This window comes from Pongo abelii, chromosome 13 (genome assembly GCF_028885655.2).
Source record: "Pongo abelii isolate AG06213 chromosome 13, NHGRI_mPonAbe1-v2.0_pri, whole genome shotgun sequence".
NCBI classification, from domain to species: domain Eukaryota; kingdom Metazoa; phylum Chordata; class Mammalia; order Primates; family Hominidae; genus Pongo; species Pongo abelii.
The window spans coordinates 20,799,732-20,826,207 of NC_071998.2; the positions used below are offsets into that span (position 1 = coordinate 20,799,732).

The 26,476-nt window shown below is 50.6% G+C and overlaps 1 protein-coding gene and 1 long non-coding RNA gene across 2 annotated transcripts in view; one reads left to right on the top strand and one right to left on the bottom strand.

Annotated features, from left to right (window-relative positions):
* Window positions 1-5,642: 5,642 nt before the first annotated feature.
* Window positions 5,643-26,476, top strand: part of PAX5 (paired box 5) — a 201,499-nt gene continuing 180,665 nt past the window's right edge. The window contains exons 1-3 of the mRNA XM_002819613.6: window positions 5,643-6,929; window positions 20,082-20,247; window positions 25,713-25,910. Coding sequence (XP_002819659.1) covers window positions 6,884-6,929; window positions 20,082-20,247; window positions 25,713-25,910 — 410 coding nt within the window. The 5' untranslated portion in view covers window positions 5,643-6,883. The remainder of the gene's footprint in view (window positions 6,930-20,081; window positions 20,248-25,712; window positions 25,911-26,476) is intronic.
* LOC129047789 (uncharacterized) lies at window positions 8,119-13,030 on the bottom strand. Its single transcript, XR_008509539.2, has 3 exons — window positions 12,799-13,030; window positions 11,805-11,980; window positions 8,119-11,495 (listed from the first exon to the last, which is right to left on the bottom strand). It is a non-coding gene; the product is annotated as an uncharacterized LOC129047789 (long non-coding RNA).

Consider the following 26,476-nt stretch of genomic DNA (forward strand, 5'->3'; position numbering starts at 1 on the left):
AAGGGACAGAGTTTTCCTTTGGGTCTTGGAAGCTGCCCAGGTGGTACACCCAGGCACCCAGCCTACACAGAAGACCTCAGAGGAAATGGAGGAGCCAAACGCTCACTAAATGGGCTTTGGTGAAAGGAGCCAAGACAAAACCCAGCTCTGAGCTTAATTAAAAAGAGTGCTTAGTCCTTCCCCCAACAAATGCAGATTGCCCACAAAGAAGAACAGGAACTCAGTGGCCAGGAAGACCCACAGCCTTATAAACAAGCACTTTGGGCTGTGTAGGGCAGCTCCGCTATGATCTGATACAATGACTATTGTCAAGGAGGGCTGTTTTTCCATGTTTTTGTATCCTTTTCTTCACATTTTCTTTTGCTACCTAATTTCATGCATCAGAGGTCAAAAGACAAAAGGTCAGGCCTGGTTTAGAGGCAGCAAACTCCCCACCACCAAGAACGTGTGTCCAAAAGAGCGCTTTGAGGCACCGCCTGCAGACACCGGCGGGTTTTCATCCCTGATTCTCTTTTGTCACTTCATGGGGTACATGAGTCTACATGCAAATTGCATGAGAAATGAGACACCAACTGCTGTACCAAATTAGGAAAAAATTCACTAAACTGTTTCCATCTTATACTTTGTTTATAAGAATTTGTACCTAACAAGGAAAAGCCCATCTTTAAACTCTCAGCCTGCCTATGGTAGAGAACTTTACACACACACAGGCATATGTATATAAATATATACATACATAAAATATATATACATATACACACATATATCCTGTAAAAATAAAATCTGAGTACATATTTCTTAATTGTTTTGCTGGGAAGATTTATAAAGATCTGTCCAGAAAATTACCAATACTTGTTCTAAAGATTGTTTTAGTTGAAAGGATAGCAGCATTTCAGTATGAATAATTTAGCATGATTATTTTGGTATGTATTTAGTATGAATATTTTGTCCTCAGACTGCAAATCTTTCCAATGTCTCATTTTGGATTCTTAGGTAATAGTAGATTGCCGGAGTTTCCTTATGTGATAGGTCCACACTATGTGTTTATAAAGAGGATACAATGTCATGATTTCCCATTAGAAATATTTTCATGATTTAGGGGGATAATGACTTCCTGATTCTATGTTCATAAGCTCCTCATATTAGATATTTCAAATGGTTTTCATCCGACTGAAAATAAATTAGGGGATATCTTTAATTTTTCTTTGTGTAGAAGTTTTTTGTTTTTTTTTTTTTGTTTTTTTGGTAGATTTGCATTCAGTGCCAGAAGGCCCCTACCTCCAGTACAAAGTGAAGTTAAAGTTAAGGCTTTGGGAAGTGTCTCTGGTGATGGCTAAATACTGAGACTGGCTTCAGGGCTCATCTCAAAGGCACTTTGGCCCAAGTGTAGCTCATCTTTTCCATCTTACTGTGGGCTGGGTTGCTAAAGATAGCTAATCAGCAGCAAATCTGAAAGATTTTTAGAGCACAATTTTATTTCCGGCACGTTCTCAAATCCAGACTTCATATCCTGTAGTCCCCTGACCTTCCCAAAAGACTTCCCTCCCAAAAGAAAAAATAAAAATCAGCCCACAACCTGCCCTGAAGCTGAGGTATTCACTTGGCGATTTGCAGGTTCACATGGCCGGCTCCAGGGAAAGCACCCCAATCCTGGGGTGATCCTTTGCCACAGCTCTGAAGTTATTACAGAAAAATGGAGAATGAAGAAACGAGAATATTAAAGGGCCCACTTAAAGGCGCGCTTCACTTCCGTTTAACACTCTGATCTGCGTCCAAAACTAAAAAAATCGTTAAGCTTGTGCACTCACCCTCACTCAAAATCGCTTGTGCAGTAAGCTCTTTTATGTTCCAGTACTTCATGGAATCAAATTATATCACATTAAAATGTTATTAGTTTAAAACACATTAAATAAATGTAAGTCTGGGCCAACGCATGAATAGTTAAAGCTCACATTACACGGTGAAATAGAAGAAAAGGGGGTGAGGAGAGCCAACAGAACATCGTATAAATACTGATAGAAATAAAGCATCCTATGTGCAAACTTTCTTTAGCAAAATATGGTTTTATTACACTTATTATGGTATTGTTAAATTTGAAAAGAAATATAAAGAGAAATGAACTGATTTACGCTTGTTTTCAATGTTAAACAAGCAGAATGCCAGTAAATCTTTTCAATGCCCCATTTTGGATTCTTAGGTGAGAGTGGATTGCTGGGACGTGTTGGCAAATTTTAAATACAACTGATTGCCTGTTTTCCATATTCATATATTGCGAATGTAACTCCAGGAGAGTGAATTTTATCTCAAAATTCTCCAAGAGTTGCCTTCAAATAGCGTCTCTGTGCATATGCACACGGCATACACTTGACGTCTACCATGTGTACCTGTGCGCTGGAAACCAGTCGTGGAACTCAACTGAATTAGTGGATTTGAGTTGAAATGAACCCATCCAAACGACCCAGGTCTGCGCTCTTTGAGGCTTCTCTCAATAACATTTCTAATGAAAGCAAGAAAAGCAGTAAAGTAAAACAACAATAGTAATAACCCACCATGAGCACCAGGTTACCCGAACACAGACCCATCGCGTATTCTAGCGCAACCCAAGTATTTCCGGGTGGCGAGTCGCTGGCACATGGTGCCCCAGTGAGCCAGCACCCGGAGCTCGAAGCCCTGTAGGCGCAGAGGACCCCACTGCCAACTGAAATGGGTGTTTTGACCCAAACCAATCCTCAGCTCCTTTCTGCCGCGGGCGCCGCCTGAAACCCCGAGGCGACGGCTGGCCCGCGATGTGCGGTTTTTGCGCTCTGAGCTGGGGGAGTTGCAGGTGGAGAGGTGCACCCATCCATCCCGGCACCGCCCCTAGGCAAGCCCCAAGTTTATACCGCAAGGGACCAACTCGCCGCGACTCGGCGTCCACCCTCAATGCTGACACCATTCAGGCCCGGCAAACGAAGCAGGGCGGGGCTGGGCATTAGGGGCGCCGCCTGCCGAGGATGCGGTACCACGTGCGCGCTGTACGGACCCCGAATCCTGTGAGTCCGGATCCGGCCACAGGCTCTCTTAGAACTGGGCCCTCGGCTTTAGGGCGGGGCCTCTTCTTTGCCTCCTGCCTGGATGTCGGCTCCCACCCACGCTCTGCGCGAGCTCCGGAGCCGAGCCCCAGTGCCAGAGTCGTTCCCCGCGGCTTCTCCCAGGGCTCGCACAGAGGGAGGCCCAGCGGCGGACGGCGATGGCCCAGCCTTTGCTAGATTCCGGGCTAGGGGTCTGGGGAAGAGGGGAACCGGGCCGGAAATGAGCACCAGTTCGGGCTCCACGAGCCCTGGAGCCCCAAACGATGTTTCCTGGCTGAGTTAAAGAGCCCGACCTTGGCCCCTCGCCTGGCGACTTCGGCCTCCCCCTCCCTTGCCCGCAGCGTCTTAGCTGGAGGGCAGCTCGCAGCGTGCCTAGGCCAACCCCTTCTGCGTCTCTTTTCTTTTCCTGTCACTCTCTGTTCTCGGTTTCTGCTTTCTCCTTCTCACAGAATGCCAGAGCGCGCAGGGGCCTGGAGGAGCTTCCGCACCAGCCCCTTTTCTGGGCCTCCAATTTGCCTTCCCCACAGTCTAGTCTCCCCCGTTCCATATTTCTTTCTGTATAGATTCTGCTCGTATTTCCTCGCCGATTGAGCCAGCATGTGTCTCGGCCTCTAAATCTTCTCCCTCGTGTAACATTAAACAAACCAAGGTGTGTTGAGCTGGAGAAGTCCTGGCAAAGTGGACAGAAGGAATGGCTTATTCTGCCCTGGGGACATTTCCGGTCACTATAGTTCGGTTTCCCCTTGAGGCGGCGCCAGCGCCGGTTCCGCCCCGCAGGCCGCTGCTACGGAGGCGCCCGCTCGCTGTCTCGCTCTCTGGCGGCGTCTGCATGTGTTCGGATGTGGGCACATGTATCTGTGCTTGCAAACCAGGGCGGGCTCTCCAAACCGAAAGCTGCGCGGAGTTGGGTTTCTGGGATTCTAGGGCAGCGGGCAAGGGAGATGGGGGATTTTCCCGGGATCCCGACGCCCATCTGAGCCTAGACTCCCCGCGTTCTGGCACCTTGTCCCGTATCTCTAGGGCCGCAGTGTCAATTCCGTGTCCTCCGAAGTGGTTCGTCACCTGCTCAGCCGCAGGGAGCCACTCCCTGGGCCAACGCTGCGGGAGTCCGGACGGTCCGAAGCATGCTGGCCAGGCGCAAGGGGAGACCGACTCACAGGGGACAGGGTGGGCAAGGGGACGGCGGCTGGGCCTCGGTACCCAGCGAGGGGGGCTCTGTGATTCTGACCCAGCATCGGCGCCTCTGGGCCCGCGAGGTTTTGACGACCAGCGGGCGCCCCCTCGGGAACCACAGTTGTTTCCCGCTGGTCTCCAGCGTCCAGAGCGCGAAGCGGCGGAGCACGGCGAACCTACGATTCGTGATGCTTGGCCTAATCCTCTGCCCTTCATGGGTGCGGGCAGGAACGGAGTAGTGGCTGATGTCCCCTCCCTAATCCTAAAGCCCCACAAAAGCCAAAATACACACGCAAACTCTCACCAAAGCATCTCACAAACACAAAAACTAAAGCCAACACATGAAAATATAACCCCAGCCCCCATCAAAACGTACAGCTCAAAAAAATAAAATTCAAATCGAAGGAAACAAAACACACACAACACGAAATTCCCTAAGGCAACACACACACAGACGACACCCACTCACACCAAATCAAAACACATCTAAACACTGCGGAGAAGGAAAAGCCTTACAAACGACACACAAAAAGACAGCCTACAAGGACAAAGTACAAAATCACACAAAATCAAAACTCACCCCAAAGACCAGGACTTACAGAGCAAAACCCGCTAAAATCAATCCCACGAAAAAACAACACGCAAAACACCCGAAACAAAAGAATATCCCATGGATAAATGAAAACTCACAGAAAACAAACAAAAACAAAACAAACCCTCTAAATGGAAACAACAACAACAACAAAACACCAACACCCCCCGCCCCCAGCCCGGGGTGAAATGTCAATTCCGGGAGGGCTTTTGATCTCCAGGCGCGGACAGGCCGCTCCTCCCAGGCGCTGCCTCCCGGCGCGGGCGAGGCGGGAGGGCGGGAAGCCTGGGCTGGGGCTGGGCTGCGGAGGGAAAGAGTCGAGCGCTCGGAGATGGCCAAAAATCAAATCGCGGGGTAGGGACACGGGCCCGCAGGCTGCAGGGAGGAGGCGGTGCTGGGGAACTGCGCAGACCACTTGGTGGGGGGGCCGCTCGGGAATCCACAGACACATTTCCGATTGTGGCGAAATCTGCTCAGTGGATATGTGATGTCCAGTTGCCGCCGGGGGCCCCCCTTTCCTCGAGCTCTAGGCTCTTCTCTCTAGGTTGCGACCCAGCCTCGTGACCACCCCCTCCAAAAAACAAACAACACTCTTGCTGAGGACGATTCACTCTCCAAAACTGCCATTGTCCGGCGGGCCAGGAGTCCTCCTACGGAGCGCTCCCCCGCCCTGGAGAACCTTTCCCCTGCGACCACCCCGCTGCAGGGCCCCACAGGCTTTCAGTGGCTAGGCCCAGCAGCTGAACTAACTCAAGGCTGGGGAGGGGAACAGGGAGGGGAGGCTTGAGTCTGGCCAGAAGAGAGAGGGCTGGACATGCCACACCTCTGCTCGGTCTCTCTGGATCTGATTTCCTCTCTGGAATCAAGTCCTGGGGCTCTGGGACTCCACAACGTCTCAGGGCTCGAGGGCAATGCGATTCCATTTATGGGCCGGGGTAAGGTGTCTGGAACTCCCGCCAATCTCCAGGAACTACTGAGATGTTCTGCTCTGCCCGGGTGCTCCAAAGCGGAAGCCCGGATTTCATCTCCAGTATTTCACAGCTTAACCTCCATGCTTTGGGCCAGAATGGAACTTGATGTGGGGAGGGGTTCTGGGACTAGGAGACTGGATGGGACCTGGGGGCTTTAGGGATCTGGTGCTGCCCTAGGGTCAGGGGCCCAGCAATAGTCAGGGCCCCAGCAAATTGGGGTGGGGATTGGATGGCTGGGAACCCTGGGGTCGGGCGCCGCCCTAGGGGTGAATCCGAGTAAACCGGAACGTCCCCTCTGTGCCTGGCAACACTGCCAGCCTTTCCAACCCCTTTCAAAAGCACCTGCTTGGCTGAGCAGTTAATTTCTTTAAAAACAAAAACCCGGCCTGCGCCCGTCTAAGCAGCGGGGTTTGCACATGGAGATGTCACAGGCCCCGCGCACAGTGCAGAGGGCCGCGACCCCCAAGCGCATGTCTTAATAGAGGGTGCGGCTGGGAGGCCCGAGCTCCCGGGCTCGGCTTCGGTCTGCCCCTTCCCGTAGGTGCGCTGGCTAGCACCCGGCGCAGTCTGAAGCCTTCTTTCCCTCCCCCCCAACCCCTATAAAAGTCTGGGGCGGCGCGGCAGCAGCACTGCTGCTCTCCCGGCTTCCCGCTCTACTCCGGCCCGGCCAGGTCCGCCACGTCTGGCGCGCTGAGCAGGCCCGGCCGCGCAGCGCCTACCCTTTCCTCGCTCCGGGCCGGCAGTGCGGGGCGGCGCGCTGGGGGCGCGGCGTGTCTGGGGACATCTTGTGATGTTGGCGAGAACAGGACATGATCTCACATGGCGAGAAGCTCTTTAGTTCCTTAATCATTTCACGGTGCCTTCGGACGCTTTTTTTCCACCTAAAACGTTTAGTTTCAGCTCAGTGATCAGCTACCCCAGCTCGGCGGGGGAGCGGAAGGCTTGAATTATTCCGACCTGTGAGCGGCCCCTGGCACCAAAAAAAAAAAAAAAAAAGAAAGAAAGAAAGAAAAAAAAGGCACAAAAAAGTGGAAACTTTTTTCCCTGTCCATTCCATCAAGTCCTGAAAAATCAAAATGGATTTAGAGAAAAATTATCCGACTCCTCGGACCAGCAGGACAGGTAGGACCGCGATACGGGCTCCAGAGATGCAAACTCCGGGACACAGCCAGGCCCTGGTCCCCACGCAGGGTGACCCTGGAGGAGGAGGGGGTGTGCCGCATTTTCGTAGAGACTAACTGCGGCGTGTTTGTTATGTGTTTTCACCTATCTGTTCACACACTTCTGCATCAGTCCAAATATCTGTGAGTTTGTCTGTGTTTTTCTCTGTTTCTGAATGTTCATGCTGGTGTCCTTCTGGGGGTCTGCAAGTTAGGGTCTGTGTGTTTATGTAAGGGACTCAGTGTGTGCATTACAGTATATGTATTTTTAAAAGATATAAAAATATATGAGTTTGTGTCCAAAAGTTTGTTTGCCTGTGTGTGTGTGTGTATCTTTATACTCGTGGGGTATTTGTGTGTGTTTATAAGTTAGTACTTGTGTGTATATTCTTTTGGGTATCCAAAATGTGTGTCTACTATGAGTGTTATTTATGTAATTGGGAAATATCTGAGTGTACATCCACTATTTTAAGGGTCTGCATTCACCTGTTATATCCCAAGTGATTTTTGGAAGTGAGAAAGAGGTGGCTACACTGACCTTTCCATTTTTGGATGTCAACGGCTGTCCAGTGCACACATGCCAGTGTTCACATTGTGTCTCTAGGCAAACTCCTAGACGTGGGTCTGGGGCCTATGGAGATCTGTGGTGTTTAGCATGTGCATTGTATGGCCCAGTTTCCATTCTATTGGGAGATAGGACCAGGAATGAAGGTGTGAATTCAGGGCTTGTAGCCTCTTGGTGTGCAGTGAGCACTGTTGAGGCTACCATTTGTACAAACAGGTCTCCTGTGGCAGGCACAACCTTGCAGATGAGAGCGGACACCTGTAGGGTTAGTTGTGACATTTCTAGGGACCCCCAGCCTACATTCACTTTCACCTAGACAAGCCTCTGACACTGGCGTGTGTATTTGTGTGTACACACAGACACACACACACTGTGTCCTCAGGTTTTATCCTGTGGGTGCCGTTCCAGTGGAGGAGAGCACAGTGGGTGGATGCATGTGCATAGTCTGGGCATTCAGCTCTAGTGCCTGTATGCACACAGGCCTCACCGTGTGCCTCCCACAGGCCTGAGAAGTAGGTAGCAGGATGTGTTTATGTCTGAGAGGAGATAGCAGGGACAGTAGGCCTCCATCTGCCCTGAGGCATGAATTAGGTATGGGGGGCTTCTTTCACTCACTAGGCCACTGTGTAACTCCCACACAAACACTCTCCTGGCCCTGGCAAGAAGCCTCCTTCCCCCATCTCTGTGCCCTCTGAGAACCCCCAATCTCTACTCCAGCCTCAAATACAAGCCTAAGAGCAAAAAGGATAAACTTAGACCGCAAGCCCAGGACAACTCCTGGAGCATAACTGTGTTTCCAAAATTGTGGCTGAAGAGAAGTGAGGGCAGAGATCTGAGGCAGAAGAGTGCTCCCAGGATGAGGGCTCAGGAAAAGGTACCTGGAAACTCCTCTTCTCCATTCTCAATTCTCAGAAGGCCCTTCTCCCTGGCAGTGGGCTTCTCAGCAGATGGACTTTCAGAGAGACCTGAGCCTGGAAGTGGGTGTTGTGAATGTGTGGGGAATGAGGCGGGGATGTGTGAGTATTGTGGAGAGGGTCTGCGCAGTCCTCAAGCTGGCTCTCCCGACAACCTGTCTAGAAGAATGTAATTCATGGCGGTCGATGGGCTCTTTGATTAGTTCAATTGCCTGAATAATCATTTAATCAATAAAGCATTTCATTCCTCTGCATAGCTGGACTGGGTGGGGCTTGGGGTGGGGTGAGATAGGGGAGCCCTAGTATGGCCAAGCCTTAAGATCTAGAGAGCCATGCCCCCTCCTCACTGATGGGTTGGGGAAGAGCTGCCTGCCTGGAAAAGGGCAACAGTTCAAGTGAGACTGCACTTCCATCTGTCCACTCCAGCCTGGGTCAGGGCTGGAGAAGAGAGGGAAGCTGAGAAGCTGTCCAAGCTGGTGCTCAAAGGGTTGTCCAGGTCTGGTTCCTATGAGAGCTTCTTCCTTCTCCCAACTTCTAGGTATTTCATGGGCCAATAGACTTCCTTTTTCTTCCTTCAGAACCATATTCCATTTCTTACCCCAACCTCAGTTTCCCTATCTGCCCAATGGGGAGGGAGGGTGTCCTTCTGGCTCTAAGCCCAAAATAAGGTCAGGTCAACACTAAGCAGGGAGCCACTTAAGGACCTTCTCCTCTAATGTCTTCCTTGCTGTAGGGAAAGGAAACACAGAGGTTCAGAGAGGGGCGGGGACTTGTAGGAGATCATAAAGCATGAGTAATGGAGGGAATAGGAATGGAAGGTGACCTCTCTGCCCTTAGACCTCCTGTTGCTGCTTGGAGAAGAGACAGATTCCCCCCTGTCTCCATGGACCCCCTTGGAGAAAAACTACTACTTGGGCAAGTAGTAGTCTCTCCTTGACATGGGAGCCCTTGAGTCCTTAGATCCAGGCAGATCTGGATGGATTGAATACTTTCCCACTGGGCATTGGCATCCAGTCTCACAGTTCTGGAATGAGCCTGGGATGGAGTGATAGATATTAATAACCCCCATCCATGAAGCTTCATCTCACAGAGCCTAAGAAGTCACATCTCAGGGTTTGTTCTCTGTATTAAACAAACGGGGAAGCAGAGGCTTTAAAAGGGGCTGCCTGTCTCAAGTCTTTGGGAGAGAGAGTAGTCCCAGTGCCCCTGGCCTGCAGGACATGCTGGTAATGATAACACACCCCGACTAAGGCGGTTTTACACGATTCTTGAAAAACCTGGTTAAATTCTCATTTTTTCTCCATCCTCTTCAAGAACTCCTGAAAACAGAGACAGGTCAAGTAGAGCAGACTCCTGATCCAGGGGCAGGAATCACATAGGAATCTGCTGTGCCTCGACTTGCTGTATAATTTCAGGTCAATTTCTTTCCCTCTGATACTTAATTTTTTTTTATTTTTTGAAAATGAAGTTTAGAGAGAACTCAATGGGTTGAGATAGCCATGCTGGCAGCATCCCTGATCTTTCCAGAACTGAGCAAACAGTCTGAGCCCTATTGGGCCTCACTTTGTCAGAAGCAAGAACAGGGAAATGGGCTGGACTTGGGTTGAGGGAGTCGATGTCAGGCTAATAGAGCACTGTAGCAGCCCCCACATCCTGAAGCCGCGGTAATGCAGTGCGCTGGGAGGCGTGGAAGGGGAAGCCGGGAGGGGGTGTGTCCCCAGTGAAGAGAGGTCTCTGGCTTCTCAAACATTATTCTCAATGGGCTGTCTTTCAGTACTAAAACTTTCAAAGGCAATTCGGTTCACATAAATTGAGTTTCTTCCTGGATAGTTTCCTTTCGCCGTCTCCTGCCCCCAGCGCCTAGCACAGGGCCCGGCCCAAAACCCTGTTACTGGGAGAAAGAAAGCGCATCACTGTAGATCAGAGCGAGGCCCGACTGCGTTGAGAGCTGCGGTGAGACCAGCCCCTGCTAGTCTCGCTCTCCTGGACCCAGGCTGCGGCTCGTGGGCGTTCAGAGGCAGGACTGAGCCGCAGTAGCCCGGCTCCACCATGGACTTGCTGTGCAGCCTCGAGCTAGTCACGTAACCTCTCTGGGCTGTCGTTTGGTGACCTGTAAGGCTGGGCTAGGTGGTCACGGTATCAGGTCCGGTCGCGCCTTTTGGGGTTGGAACTTCCCAGAGGCCGCCCGCTCGGGTGGTGATGAATCACCCCTATCCAGGGGAAATTCCTTCCCCCAAGAACGCCGCGAGTTGCGGGAAGCGGCTGCTCTGGGTGCACAGGTAAGACGGGTCCTGTGTGTGCCACGCAGCAGAACACTGTCCCGAAGCCGAACACCTACTGTGTGAAAGGGGGAATCGGCGCTACTCCTGCTCGGGCCGTGCCCCGGGGATTCTATGCAAGCCTCACGGGTATCTGAAGGAAAACCTGCGTGTGCGGGCATATTCCAGCAGAGTTCTTCGATTTGGCAGCATCGCCCCTCCCCCACGATCCCGAGAGCGGCTCTGGAGAGGCGCTTTTGAGAAAGGTTTCCAGCCCGCAGCCTTTCTTCTACCCCAGACTTGCTGTGTGACTTTGGACAAGTCGTATCCTGCCTCTGGGCCTCGGGTTCTGCACCCGTGAAATGGAGAAAGCATAGCTTCGAGGCCCTTTTAGCTCTAAGATTCTAGAGAACCTGGGTTTGTAGGCCTGAGCTCAGCAAGAGAGGCTGGGGGTGGGGGTGTCACTAGCTGCATCCCTCAGGGCGTCCAGCACTCCCGCCTCTCCAGTAGGTGTGCAAGCCGCCATGTTGAGTCTGGGCCGAGGATCTGAATTCTGGTCATTTCCGACCCACTGGGCGCCATCAGGTGAAGCCAGTGCGGGAAGTCTATTCCATCCCGGTCCCTCTCTGCTGTTGCGATCTTCCTGCTCCAAGGCCGGGGGTGAAAGGGGAAGATCCGGACAGGCGGGGTTCCAGACAAAGAAGAGATAACGCCGCCACTCCACCCCGGCGCGCACTGCAGCCTCCTGGGTCTCCAGAGGCCCGCCTGGGGCCGTTTTCCGCAGCTGTGCCCTGGTGGGGGGTGGGGACGGGTGTCAGCGCCGGAAACTTGTCTACTGGTCAGGGACAGCTGGTTGTGGAACAGGGACAGAAGGTGGGCCCAAGAGTCGACCCCAGTGTAGGAGTTTGAGAAGTAGAGCATGAGTAGAGAGAAGGCAGAGGAAGGGAAACCGAGGCAGAGAATAAAACAAGAGGATAACCCAGGAATCCTCCCATGATCAGCCTGTACTCTGTCTTCCTTACAAGCCCAGTCCTGGAGCAGGCATCTCAAAGCCCTTGTTTTGGTGGATTTATGTTTAATATTAGCGGATCATCACTCACGAAATAGAAAGTGAGTCTTCGGACCACTCCCATGAGTTGCTGGGGCAAGGGAATCCTCAGCGTCGTTCTTGTGCCAGGGCCCAGATGGCTCACAGAACTATAGCTTCCTGGGTGAAGAATGACTGTCACACGCTTCCTTTTCAAGGTCCAGTTTCTTTGATTGTTGTCTCAGAGCCCTAAAACCCACAAAGAAACGGACTCGCTAGTCAAAGTTCCCTTCTGTAGCAAGAGAGTTCTGCTACAAATCTATCCATTTTGTCTACATAGGGACGGAGGGAAGGTCGGGTTTTCCCGTCAACTGGAAGCTGCCGCATTGCAGCGCGCCTGGCCGCTTTGCTTGACCCTTGCAGATAGAATGCGCCCTTCCACCCGCCCGCTTCAGGGACCCTTATTAGCCCTGGACGGGATTCGGTTCATTCGGTTCTCAAGAAGCCTCGAGCCGGGTGCGGAATTACTCCGGTGGACAGAAGCGCAACACCAGCTCCCAAAGCGTCTGGCAGTTCCTGATCTGAGGCAGGAAAGAGGGCCAGCCACTCTGCGTGGGCAACCTGGCCCAAAGCCTTAGCCCCTTCACCCAGGTGCGCCCTGGTGCGCCCCAGTTACTAACTTTAAAGGAGTGTGAGGTATTCTCCCCCTTCCCCTAACGTCTCTGCCTTTGGTTAATGCAGCATTAAGGGCCCTGCAGGTGGAGTGAGGGAGGAGGGTGGACGACGAGGAGCCAGTGGTGGTTTAGTAGGTACTTGATAAAATTAGGAAATAAAATTAGGAAATATTTCCGTGGAAGGAGCCTTCAGTAAAATCTAGTTAACCCCACTCTGCCCATTTTACAGATGAGGAAAGTGAGGTCAGAACTGGCAGATATGCACACACTCCGATGCACACACTCCGATCCCATCACGAGCCTGATGGTGCAGGATCTCTACTGCGCTCGTTGTCTTCCTCCAACATACATTTTTTGTTTTTTGGTTTTTTTGGAGACTTCCCCCATTCTCACCCTTCACTCGGCTGCTCTCAAGCCTTGAGAGCGTCCCAGGATCCCAGCGTCGCGGTGGGGAGGTCCAGCCCGCGTGGGACCCTCAGCGGGACTCTCCAGGCACTGCTTGGGCCCCCTTCCCCCTCCCCACCGCCGCGATCCACTAGGCCTTAGTCCAGCGCGTTTGTCAATGAACGTGGCGCCGCCGCCTGGGCCCCGCCCCCCATTCTCTCCCATTGCCCAGGTATCCGCTAATCAGGCGGAGCCTGTGGGCTGCTTAGCCAATGGGGCGGTGTTTCGGGCCAGGGCCGGCTGACGCCACTCTGATTGGCTTGGTGGAGCGTGATTGGCAGGTTAGCCCCCGCCCCGCCCCCGCCCGGAGGGAGCTGAGCCCCGGGCGGCGCTGTCCACACGCAGCGGGTCCTGAAAGCGGCTCCGGGGCGGCGCGGTGGCGCACTGTGCGCGCCGAGCAGGCGGAGGGCTAGCGACGGCGGCGGCGGCGGCAACGCAGGCAGTCAGAGCCGGCTGCGGCTCCATCTCAGCCCCGGCAGCCCCGGCGGCCTTGGTGGCAGGGACCCTCTGCTCTCTCCTCTGTTCCTCACTCCACGCCTGGGGCAGGCACGGCGGCCGTCCCGGAAGAGGCAGCGGAAAGACAGTGGAACCAGACCCACGAGGGAGGGCGGCGGGGCTGGAAGAGTTGGTTGGCACGAGGTAGACACCCCGGCGAGGAATCGCTGGTGTCCCCGTTCCTGGTCCCAGCGATGGGTGAGCAGCGGGAGCCGCGGGAACTTTGAAGGCAGCGGGTCTCAGTGTTGGAGGGCTGCACGCTCCCGGGGACTCCGGAGTCGCGGCCCCAGCGTCAGGGGCGGAAGCATCTCCAAACCCGCCAGGACCCCGCGCTGCCGGAGAGGAAGTTCTTTGCAACTTCGTCCAAGACGTCGGAGAGCCAGTTGGAGAGAGGCGGAGGGGGCAAGTCCGAGCCCCAGAGACTCGGAGAAGCAGAGAAAGAAAGGATCTGGCGGAGACCGAGGGGTCGAGGAGGGACTTCAGAGGCATCGAGGCCGCGGAACCAGCCTGGCAGCCCTCGGGTCTCTCTGCCCCCTGAGTGAAGTCAAGGGCCGAGTGTTCCGGCGGCCTCCTCAAAGCTGCTCCTACCCGGGGCCGGGGGCTGCTGGCTGTCCCAGAGGAGGACCCCTACGCTATGCCCCCGAAGCCGCGGGCGCCTTGGCCGCAGCTACCCCGGGCTGGGCCCGGAGCTGCCGCTTGAGCCAGCCAGGGAGGGAAGCCAGCCGGAGTTGGGCACCCGCTCCTAGCCGGGGTGCGCTAGCACCATTTCCCGCCTCTCAGCGCAGCTCCGGGCGGTCTCCAGCAGAGAGGTTCTGAGACAGACCCCGAAGCTCCAGCAGTGTTTTCTGAGCCCAGCTCGCACAGTGCCTGGCCTGGTGGCGCAGCTCCCTATCCGCCCTGGGCAGCCCCTTGGCGCCGGGAGGCGGCGGCGTGGGCCGGCCTGCAGTCTGGAGCGCCCCGATGGAAATACACTGTAAGCACGACCCGTTTGCATCCATGCATAGTAAGTAGGCGGCGAGCTCGCTTCTCTCACTCTCCCGCCGGGACCGGGTTGGGGGTGCCGGACCGTGGGTCAGGTACTGAGGCCGGAAGGATCTCCGACCTCTGCAGCCGCGCAGCTAACTTTGCAAAGTGCAGGGATCCCAGGCAGGGGACCTGAAACAACGCACTTGGCCGCCCGGGCTGAGGCACCTGGTCCGGGAATCCCGCCTCCGGCAACGCGGAGCGTGGGCAGCGTGCTGCAGCCTTTCAAGGCTCCGGCGGCGACATTTCAGCTCTTTCGGAGAACCCTGGCTTGGACCCGTAGAGGGCTCCGGGTCAGGCCAGTTGGAGGGCAGTAAGTTGTAGGGAGAGGCCAGTCAGAGTCTCAGACAGCGCCCCACACCCCTATTCCGATGGCGCCTTTTTCAGCCATGGGGCTGATCCAGACTGGCGCTTGGAGGGATAGTGGGGCCCTGACCCGTGTCTGTATGTGTGGAGGAAGAGGTTGAGAGCTAAGCGAGGACACCGGGGCTAGGGCTCCAAAGGCGTCCTGGAGTTGAGGAGGGGGCTTTGAAAAATCAAGGAAGTAGCGGTTTCTGAGTTCAGCTTCTGCTTAGGAGCCGGCCAGTGCATACACAGACCCTTAAAGACGCCACGGGGTCCTTCTCTGCAGGACGCCTTTTCTCATGGCTTCTCCCCTTTAAAAAAAGAGGATAAGAAACGAAAAAGAAAGAAAGAAAGAGGAAGCCAATTAGTTACCACGCAGGCACCCCCGCCTCTGAAAGACGCAGCGTGTGTAGGAGACGGGAAGGGTCATTTCTGGCGAGGGCAAGGCCGGCCTGGCTGCCTGGCCCGCAGGGATCCTGCCAATTCACCCATTAGCACAGCCTCCTGTGAGATGAGCGCTCCTCTCACGGTGAGTTAACGCCGGATTAGATTCGGAGATTTCAAGGAAATTCCAAGTGGAACGAATCGCGTTTCCTTTCTGTTGGCTGCAGAGCCAGGCTGGAGGAAGGTGCCAGGCGTTGGCAGCCTCGGCTCGGGTGCCGCTCGGGGTCTCTGAGGGCTGCAGTTCAGGGAGTTGCTCCCAGGCTAGGAGCCGTCTCCATACCTGGTCCCCCCACCCCGCTCCCCCCCACCCCAATAGCCTGGGATCCAGCTTTCCTAGCCGCAGGTCCCCTATTTAACAAAGGCAGCAGAGACCCGGCTGGAGTGAAGGTGAGCTTCCCAGGCGAGCATGTCCGTGTCTGCCACGCAGTGCTGAGTGGCCTGGCAAGCAGGGGAAAGCTTGTGTAGGCAGCCAGGGCTGGCTGCGGGCAGGTCAGTTTCTCTTTGTGTCAATTTTCTGAGTCTGAAGTAATCCACCAAAGCGGTGGGAAGCTCTGTGCAGAGGAGCCGCCTGTTCTGGTCCCAGCCCAAACGATTCCTCAAGGTTTGGGGCCTGCGCCCAACCGGTTTCCAGTCTGTGGTGACCCCAGTGCCCTCCACAGCCTTTTCCGCCTCGGACTCCAGCCTGGCTCTGGGGAGGCTCTGATCTCGCAATGTAAGCCCAAAACAAACCAGTTGGGGCAATGCTCTGAGAGGTGAGCAAGCCCTTGGCTCAGCCAAGGAGCAACTGTGGGGACAGATGGGGAGCACCAGCTCCTGCGCTTCTCTCCTCACTGGTGGAAATCCACAGGCCCTCACTGTGTCCTTCTGCCCAGCGCTCCGTGGCCCAGAGGTTGTGCCCTAGCCCTTGGGGAGATAGCATCAGACCTGGTGGTCTCTCGGCTGAGCATCAGTGTGGAGAAGGCAGCTTCTTTCAGGTGCAGGTTAGCCAACCGCTAATGTCTGTGCCTCCTTGTCCGGCCTTCAATCGCCCCCTCCGTGGGGAGTGCTCCCTCCCATTTTCAATCTCCCTGGCAGCACAGTGGGTGCTGGGCCCCAGCCAGCCTAGCTTCCAGAGCTGGTGCAAGACCTTGGCTTCTCTGGAAGCACTCTCGGTTCTGAGGCCCAAAGCTGTTTTCTTGCCCAATGTAGGCCTGCTCTGGGGCCCCAACTTGCTAGCAATGGGGAGTAGGGGGCACAGTAGATCCTGGAAGGTGGCTGAGGTAGTAGAGGCTCAGATCAAGTCCCACCTCGTCACCTTCCTCCTGGCCCCGTCAGTTTCTTCTTCCTGTTACCTCTCCCTGCCTCCGTCCCCCTACCACTGCTTCCCCCCACCACTGCTTCAGAGCCAGATAGCTTCTTTGGAGAGGGGCAGGGACTTCCAGGAAATGGGCTTCTGAGTTTGGAGGAGTCCCCACCCACTATTCCAGGCTCATCATTTTCATCAGCATGATAACCTCCTGCTCTCTTCCTGAGCGGTTCCCCTAGGTATCTTTACCAGTTATAAAACACTCATAGCCAGGGTCCTACCTGAGGGTGGCCTAAACCTTCAGCTTCACCCATTTTACAGAATATGATATTGAGGTCAGAGAGACAAAAGGACTGACTCAAGAAGTTCACACTGGCACAGCTGGAGCTGGTTCTTGGGTCTCCCTGACCATCTGACAAAGGCATAAAAATGAAGCTTCAGAGGGTTCACAGAAGGGGAGACGGAGGGACTCAGATTCCAGAGAGAGGGCAGTAGGTATACACATATGCAAAACTCTCTCTCTGTCTAGTCTAACCATGTATATGTCTACTGCCTGACTCTCCACATGTATCGATACCATTAGGGAGACTTCTTCCCTGCCCTTTCCCTGTGCCCCTGTTTGCCTGTCCGTGTACCCCTTCATTCTTTCTGGTGCATCTAGGAAAAATTTTAATGATCCTGTGGGGTTCCTGGAGCTCAATCTGTGTCTGAGTCAGCAAAGACCCTTTCCCCAAAATCCTATGCTCAGCCATTGTCTTTGGGGGTATTGGGAGGGCCTGTGGTGGGTAGCATGACCTTATCAGGGCCTGAGGAGCATCTGTGGAGGCCAGCCCTTTCCATACCAGAGCCACAAAGGCCTCAGGGGCCTCTGCAATTCAGTCTTTCTCTCCTCACTCCCTTCCAAACACTGCCCAGTCTGCCCTGTCCTGTGGTCTGTCTTTTTCTTGTATCTGTGGGTCTGTTTCCTGGTCTTCACCTGATTTGTTTGCCTGTCTCTGTGTCAGTCCCTCTTTCATGGGATGAGTCCTCACCTAATTGGAGTCCATAGGAAGTACAGGCTGGGACTTGGGTTCTCCAAGAAGATGCAGGGCCAGAGCTGGTGCCCCAGAAAACAAAGGTCATCTGTCTATAGAAGTCCCCTGTCCTCCAGAAGCCCCTTCCTGGGCTTCCTCCATTTTCTCTTCTTATTGCCTCCTGCTGTGTGCCACCTTCACCTTTCTTTTCTTGGCCTATTCTAGCTTCTCCATTCCTTTTCCCTCTCCTCTGCCTGCCTAACCTGCTGCTTCCTTTCCAGGCTCTCTCTCTCCTGGTTGTCTGTCTCATTCAGTTCCCACTCTTTACACTTCTCTTAACACATCTCTTTTTTTCTCTTTTCTTTCCCTGTCCTGCCTCGCCTCATTCAGACTTTGGACTTCACTTCTTACCAATTCCAGAGTAAGTGGCCTTCCTCACACCATAGTTGTAAACCTTCTCACCACCACCCACTAAGAACTCCATTGTGTAGGATTGTGATGGTGGAGAAGGCCAAGGGGTCTTGGGGAACTTTCAAGGAAGTTGAGGAAGGTAAGAGGCTCCCAGGTTACCCCAAGTCTGTTGTCAGCTGTGGACCTATAGATGAGATTGTGAAAGAGCATTACTATCTCAGCCTATGTGGTCAAGAGTAGAGGGTTTGGGGACCTGCTCTCACCTTGAGAGTCCTGGCTCTGGGAGACCTTTAGGGTTTTTCCCATGATACAAAACAACCCCCCAGTGCTCATAAATGTCCTGCTGGACTGCTTTTGGAATTTAAGTCCTCTGAAGGTTGCCACTGTGTTTTGGGGAGAAAGTCTCAATTGTCAATATAGAGAACAGGCTATTGCAGATAGCCTGGACCATAATACCTGGACTCCCAGTTCATATCAAAAGTGTGCTGGGTGTTTAAGCTTCCTTTGCCTGCCCTTTGTTTTCCCAGATGAGCTTATACCAATTTTGAATTTATTTTCTTTTACTTAAATCCAGCCTGCTCTTGAAAGATCTGTACAACCTTTTAAAATAGGTGTTCCCAGCCCCAGAACAAAGCCTTCTGAAGGCTCTTGGCCAGGGTGGCTGCAGTCTTTCTGTTTTAGAAAAACTATGCAATTATGTTTCTAGCTGCAAAATCCTATTTGGAATGGTTTTCCTTTTTCTTATGTCTTTTAGAACAATCAAAACTGAATAAAGATCATTTTGAAAATCAGAAATCCAGCTTAGAACTGGAACTAAGTACTTCAGTTATCTATAAAATTGTGTTTTTCCTTGAAATAAGCCTGAGCCTGGACATTTTTGGGAAATATTCATGGGAAACTTGAGTGGATTGCTTGGACAGTTTTTAGGAAATACGTTATATTACGGGGGGTTTTTGCTCCCTTTATTTCAGATGTGGTTCATGAATCTGGGTTGTAGTTTAGTACTGGGGAGAAATAGCTGAGATGAGGTGGTTATTTCATGTTTTAGAGTTGGAGTGTGTATATGTGTGAGACCTTTGAGGTCTTTCCCTTGTACGGTCCAGTCCTAGTCCAGTCTTGGTTCAGGAGGAGTTTCCCCTTCCTTTGCCTCTGAGCTGCCAGCAGCATCAATAAATGCTTTGACTTGGCTTTGGGCTCCAGTCTTCAGCAATGTCAGTGAGTGACTAATTAACAGCTATAAGGTCAATGATGTTGCTGCATTGGATCACTCTGTGTTTACTGGTTTGGCTCTTCATTTACTTGGGTCCTTGTGTCCTTCCAGATGGACCTTGATGTAAGAGAAGGGTGGAGGAGGCACTTTCTCGGGCTCCTTTTACTTAAAATCTATCCCAGGACCCTTGTAAAACCTGGGACCCAGAGGCTTTTGTAGGTTTCTTTATTTTCCCTTGACCAAAATAAAGCTATTTGTCAATTGCAAAACATTGTAAAAATTCCAGGGAAACTCCTTTGTAACAAATCCCTGTGCAGTGGAGTGGAATGTGCTGTGTGTAGAAGATGCTATGACCCATTTCTTTTGTGTGCTTTGAGAAGGTACAGTGGTCAAGTCTGCATGTCAGCCTCACCTTCTTAAAGGGAGGGTTTTAAACAAGGCAATGGTTGGTTTTTTTTCTCAGTACTCTGCAGATGCTGCTAAATTTTTAAAAAATTCCTTAGCCCTTGAATTAGATTGCTGATTAAAAACAAAATTCCCTGGGATATACGTTTATTGGAGTTGTTCTTTTCACTTTTAAAGACATTTGTTAAAAGGAAAAGAGTTTTATTTTTTTCCTCTTTAAATATGATGTATTTTGAAGCATATTTTCTCCCCAGGATCTTCCTTAGACTTCAGCATCACATAATAAGTTGTGCCCATTTCGTTTACGTTGAGATCTTCACACATTTCATTGTTTAGAAAAATTACGGGGAAAATGTTTATAATAGTATGGGGATGTTTGCTGTCAATAGCTCAACAGACTGGCTGCAGATGGACAAAGGCTAAGATTAATTTTAGAAAGCAATCTGGGGACTTCGTGTAGTTTGCACAATTGGACTCCAGGCGCAAGACATCCAGCCTGCCGGCCATTTGTGATCAGAGGGGCTCTGGGTCCTCACAGCGGTGCTTCTCCTATGTGACTGGTTCTAACCACCCTTTCCCTTTCGTTTCTGATCTGTTTCAGGACATGGAGGAGTGAATCAGCTTGGGGGGGTTTTTGTGAATGGACGGCCACTCCCGGATGTAGTCCGCCAGAGGATAGTGGAACTTGCTCATCAAGGTGTCAGGCCCTGCGACATCTCCAGGCAGCTTCGGGTCAGCCATGGTTGTGTCAGCAAAATTCTTGGCAGGTAAAGGCAGGAGCTCGAGGCTTCCCTTGATCTTTCAAATAAAGACTTAAAACATGACTTAGCAGCTGTCCAATATGACAGTATCATAGTGAGAATCATGGTGGCATTTTGTTTCACACGCAGAGCAGTTTAAAGTTTGCAAAGCCCCAATTCCAAGTAGCCCTGGGAAACCCTTGTCTCTAGTGACATGTGGAATAGGGTGACTTAGTCAGGAGGGAAGACATGTTTTCTGAAAGCCTGGTGAATTGTTCTAAAGAACTCAAGAGTAAGACGTTCTTGGGAATTTCCCTTATATATCTTAGGTAAGCCTGGGTCCCCGCATAGGACTTAATATCACATAACAAGAGTTCAATGTTTCATTTTAATGTTTTTGAAAGCATATTCCACTTTTAAAAGTCAGCTGTTATTTTCAGTTTTGGGTTATTATCAACCTTGTTATGTTGGGCTGCAGTATTTTCCTTCTCTATGTTTTTATTTCCATCGCAGTGACAAGCAGTCAAAGTATGTATTAAATTAGAGAGGAGGAAAAAAAAAAACCCAAACACCAACTTTCAAATATGACATTTGAAAGTTGCCACTTGACCTGGCGATTTGCTGCAAACAAAATACTAACAATGAGGCTTCTCCCATAGGACCGTGCAGCCTTTTAGCACTCCCGTTTATTTTCTCAGTAGCCTCCGCATGATCCAATGAAGTATGTTTTAAGATGAGGAAACAAACCTAGAGAGGCAAAGTGACTGACACAGGTTTATCTAGCCAGGCAGTACCCGGGTTGCAATGATGCCTAAAGGACCCCTAGACCATCTGGGTATCACCATAGCCCCAAAACAAAGCCACAGGTTTGTTTCTGGGCATGTGATCTTGTTTTAGGTCTGCCCTGGCAGGCAGGAGCTTTCTTGGGTTTAGCTGTTCAGTGCTTTCTCACTATTTCTTTTCCCGGGTCAGAAAACAACCTTTGTCCTGTAGTTTGCATTATAGTTTGAGCACAGACGCCTGAATAGGAGGTAAATATTTTGAAGTATGTCAGTGACATTGTGACTTTCTGCTGGCTCCTTCCCTTACATCTGCTGAAATTCAAGAAATTCTCTCAGATGGAAGGAGCAACAGCTTCTAATAACCTTGGGGAGGCTGCTTGCTTGAGGCCAAGGGAAGAAGTTTTAGGACCAGGGGTCTGGCAGCTCCTTTGGGGACCTTGATCCCAGGGTTCATTCCGCATCCTCCAGCCCAGTGCAGGTTACCTGAGCTGTGGGGGCTGTGGGCTTCACTCCTGTTTAGCACTCAGAAGGCAAATGAACCCCAGAGATAGGGGGCGATTGCAGGACATTAACACGATTTTCTTGTTAGGTGGTTGTTTTAGGCAGGCGGATGGGAGCGAGAGAAGAAAAGTCGAAGACAGAGAGACAGAGAAAAGAAAACGAGAAAAAGAAGACAAAGAGAAAAGAGAGTGATTTTAAAAAGGCAGAGAAATAGAAAGAGATAGATAAATGACAAGACAGGAGAAAGAGAGCTAGAGCACAATATTTTAGACTATCTCAGCATCAGACTTCTAGAACCAAAAGGCTCCTAGATATCTTTTTGTGGAGCCTCTTCATTGTACCGAGAGAGAGGGAGAGAGAAAGAAGGCCCTTCCTTTGTTTTTGCTGAGACATCTTTGCTGAGCCGACATTTTGCTCGCCGTTTGAAATCTCAGGGCAAGATAGCCTTTTTCAGAGGGGACATCCAAACATGTGGTCCTCATGTTCTGGTGCTCTGGAGCCTCCAAATCTCCCATGGAGATTGAGGGGGACAGGGACGCTTCCAAGCCCAGCCGGCAGCCTCCTGCAGCCGGAATAGATTTGTCACTAGGTAGAGTGGCACTCGGAAGTTACGCGCCGCTCCGGTGCCTGGCCGTTTAAGTTGTCAACAATAAATTGGAATTTCATAGCTCATTATTTTCATAACTAAGAACCACAGTGGACAAAATGTCACTCTAATTAGAACTGCCTTTTAAGAAACAAGTTCAGCCCTAAAACAGTGTAACTGGGAATTTCTGAACTGGGGCCATTCAATTCACAGATTTTTTTTTTTTTTTTTGGTCACCGAGGAACTTGATGGGCACACGAGAGGTGACAGATTGTAGGGAGAGTGCGATGTGTGGTGGCTATGGTTTTCAGAGTGTGTGGCAAGGCAGGCAAAGTCCCTGGGGCACACAGGGACCCCTGTCATCTCAGGAAGGTGGGCGGTCTGCCAGGAGTGTGGGCATTCAGTCTACAGAGCTCAAGGCTTCGGAGTGGCTTGAGAGGCACAGCTCGGTGTCATCTGAGGCCGAGTTAAATCCACCCAGGGCCTGGCTGCTGTCTTTTTTCACTGGAGCCTGGTTGGCTCCAGTGGTTCAGGTCATTGGAATTGGGTAGTATGTTACACAGTAATAAGAAACACTAGGGATTTTAATCCTCCGCACGTGCTCTTTATTTTACGTTTTGCAAAGCTTATTCTCAACCGTCTGTATTTCTGTCTTCAAAACAGCCCCACAAAGCAAGCAGGGAAAACATTCTTCCCCTATTGTATAAATGGGAAAATTGAGGCCTAGAGAGGCTAAGTGAGTTGGCCAAGATCACACAGAGAGTTAGCATCAGAGCCACCTACACCTCTTGACTGCTAAACTAATGCTCTTTGCACCGAAGGATATTGTGTGTTGGTGGTTGCCATTCGTCTTTTGTCTGTAAGCCAAGGGGCTGCACGGCTGTTTTGCTGAGATGAAAGGATAGTTATTAAATCTGAATCCTCATTTGATACAGTTTCGAGTTGGGATTTTCGGAGGGTCAGGGTTGCCTTCTAAGTGCCTGGCCCATGTGTCAGTCAAAAGGACGACAGAGACCTCTCATGTCAAGGCTGCAGTTTTCCACAGTTGGCACTGCTCAGGTGGGATGGGCAGGTGGCCCTGCATGCTGCCGCCCACCAGCCATGTAAGTGAGGGCCGGGCTGGGGGGGACCTTCAGCCTGCCACCCTCTCAGAGTTGCTATGTGAATGTTGCAGTCCCATTCAACTAACATATTTTGAGTATCCAGGACAGGGTTGTCTAAATGTCTGTAACCCCTTCCCTGAGATTCTGCCTGTCCTAACAGACACTCGGTGACTATTGATTGAGTGAGTGAATGAATGAAAAATGCATGTGAAAATGCCTGGCCTGGTAAATAGTAAAGTTCTCTGCAATTGCAAGGGGTCATTATTCTTATTATTATTTAAAATTTTATAAGCAAAGCAGCAGCTTGCTGTAGCAAGAAGAGCACTGAATTTAGAGTCAGGTTTGAAAGCTGGGGCTGTCCCTAACTACAGAAGGGAGTTAGGCAAGTCACTTAGTCTTCCGATCATTTATTTTTCCTTCTATAAATCCCTGTGACCTTGCAGGGTTAGTGTGAGGATCAAGATAATTCGAGGAAGAGCTCTGTAAACTTTAGAGTGCTGTGGCTGAATTATAATGAGTTGTATTATAGTAAAAATTGACTTTACATTATAAAATTGACAGGACAATTGGAGGCTGCAGAGATTGCTGTGTGCCTTGACTTAGGGTGCTTTTCTAGACATCTGGTTGTTTTTGGATATTGTTAAAAAGTTGTTTGTGAGTAATAATTTTTTGGCAATTACAGAAAAATTGCTGAAAGCAATTTTTTAGAAAGAGGGAAGACAGGCTGAGTTTTTACCTTATGGTCAAAATTTGTAAATGACTCACTCTTTTCAATGAAAAATAGACATTTCACTTTCACATCACTGCTTCCAAATTATTTCATCTCTTTCAGGATATTCACTAACTTGGCCTTACCCAAACATACCCAGGCTGAGAATTTCAGCATCTCTGTAAATGCGACCAATCATCTTGGGTAACATTTTCTACCCATCTCAGAATCACCTCGTTCCCTTGCCTATCATCAACTCTTGTTAGGCTTAAAAATTATCAGTCATTTAAAAAATGTCTTTTTGGTTTTTTAAAAAAGATTCAACTGCAAGATAATTTCCTTGGAAAAGGAAATCAAGAATTCTTCTGTAAATATTGAGAGAGACATCTGGTGATGTTTCAGATTCAGAAAAGAAATTATGTCAATTTTTTCCCCCCTGAAATGATCTTTCATGACACTCTTCTTCTTGGTCTCGGTTTTACTGTAAAACCCTGACATCCTATTTTCCTTAATGAGCAAATGCTGATAGCATGGAAATGTCCTTAGAAACAGCCATTTACCTCAGGGGAGGTCCCTGGAAGAGTTGCCGTGACTTGTGGTTGGTTTTTCCGATTGCTTGAGTTTTGACTTACAACAGATATTTTCAGATAATTCTGCAATTCAACATTCCTTTTAATTTTACACCAGGATTATTATTTTTCTCTTACGGAAAAATAAGTTGCATTTCAGGGGACAGTTTCATACAATGCTGGAGATTGTGCTAGGGCTTGGGAGAGCTGGCAAATCAAAAGTGTAAACTACCTTATTGGGGAAATTGTAGTTCAAGATGCTGGGTGGGCCACAGCCCTAGCTTGCGCATTTGGTCTTGTGTGACCCTAGGAAAACTGTTTAACCTTGATGAATCTCTGCTTTATACCTGTAGATCAGGACCTATTCATTTATTTGTAAATTCACTCATTCATTAATTCAAAGCAATTTATGTGCTTTAGAACTGTTGGAGATAAAATGGGAAAACTGACTCAAAAGTTTTCTGTAAACTATAAAATGGTAGATTAATGTGTAAGAAGTTTGTTAATGCTTAGCCAGTGCTGTCCAATAGAAATACAATGAGAGACTGGCCGGGCATGGAGGCTCACGCCTGTAATCCCAGCACTTTGGGAGGCCGAGGCAGGCGGATCACCTGAGGTCGGGAGTTCGAGACCAGCCTGACTAACATGGCGAAACCCCGTCTCTACTAAAAATACAAAATTAGCTGGGCATGATGGCACATGCCTGTAATCCCAGCTATTCGGGAGGCTGAGGCAGGAGAATCACTTGAACCCAGGAGACGGAGGTTGCGGTGAGCCAAGATCATGCCATTGCATTCCAGCCTGGGCAACAAGAGCAAAACTCCATCTCAAAAAAAAAAAAAAAAAAAGAAATACTATGAGAGCTGTTTATGCAATTTAAAATTTTCTAGCAGCACATTAAGAAAAGTTAAAAAAAAAGAGGTACTATATTTTAATTATATATTTTCTTTAACTCAATATATAAAAATGGTTATTTCAACGTATAACTAATATCAAAATTATTGAGATATTTTACTTTTTTTGGTACTAAGTTTTAAAAATTCGGTGTGTATTTTATATTTACAGCACATTTTGATTCAGACTAGCCATATTTCAAATGTTCAAAAGCCGCATCTGGCTGGTGGCTACGGTATTGGAACGTGCAGATCCGGACGTTTCCTGGACAGAGTAGCCCGTTATTTTGTTGCCAGTATCCACTTTACTGGTTCCTCATGGCTAAGCTTCTTTCTCTTTGGGTCCTAGGTATTATGAGACAGGAAGCATCAAGCCTGGGGTAATTGGAGGATCCAAACCAAAGGTCGCCACACCCAAAGTGGTGGAAAAAATCGCTGAGTATAAACGCCAAAATCCCACCATGTTTGCCTGGGAGATCAGGGACCGGCTGCTGGCAGAGCGGGTGTGTGACAATGACACCGTGCCTAGCGTCAGTTCCATCAACAGGTGAGGGGCTCGTGCCTGTGGGGGTTGGGGATTTGGGGGGATGGCCGGGCGTCCTGGAGGCTCTGCATGTGCCTTTCCTGAAGATCTGTTCTCTCTTTTCACCAAGGCCCCTTAGGGGTTACTGAACAGGAGGGATGCTAATGGGGACTGCTGGGTCTCTGTTACCCTTCTCTTCTTTCCAAACCAGGTAGGAGTCCTAGGCCCAGGGAGAGGGGAGCATGCCAACACCCTGGCTGCTCGAGTTTCTTCTGAGCCCAGAGTTATTTCCATCCCTCCCTTCACCACCCACATATATGTGTGGAACACTTCGCAGTGAATTGTCCTGACCTTCACAAATGTCGCTGTCCCTGCAAACCTAGGCTCAAGGTCTTAGCACTGGCCCGTCTCAAAGATTCCCAGGAAGAAAATCCTTCCTCCAGTTTGGGCAGAGCTTGAGCCAGTGAGTGAGAGGAACATAACCCTGACTTGGAGTTGGGAGACTTGGCTCCTTGTTCCAGCTCCGCCACAAACTCGAAGTGGGACCTTGACAAAGCTCTTTCTCTCTGAGAGCCCAGAACCCCAGTGGT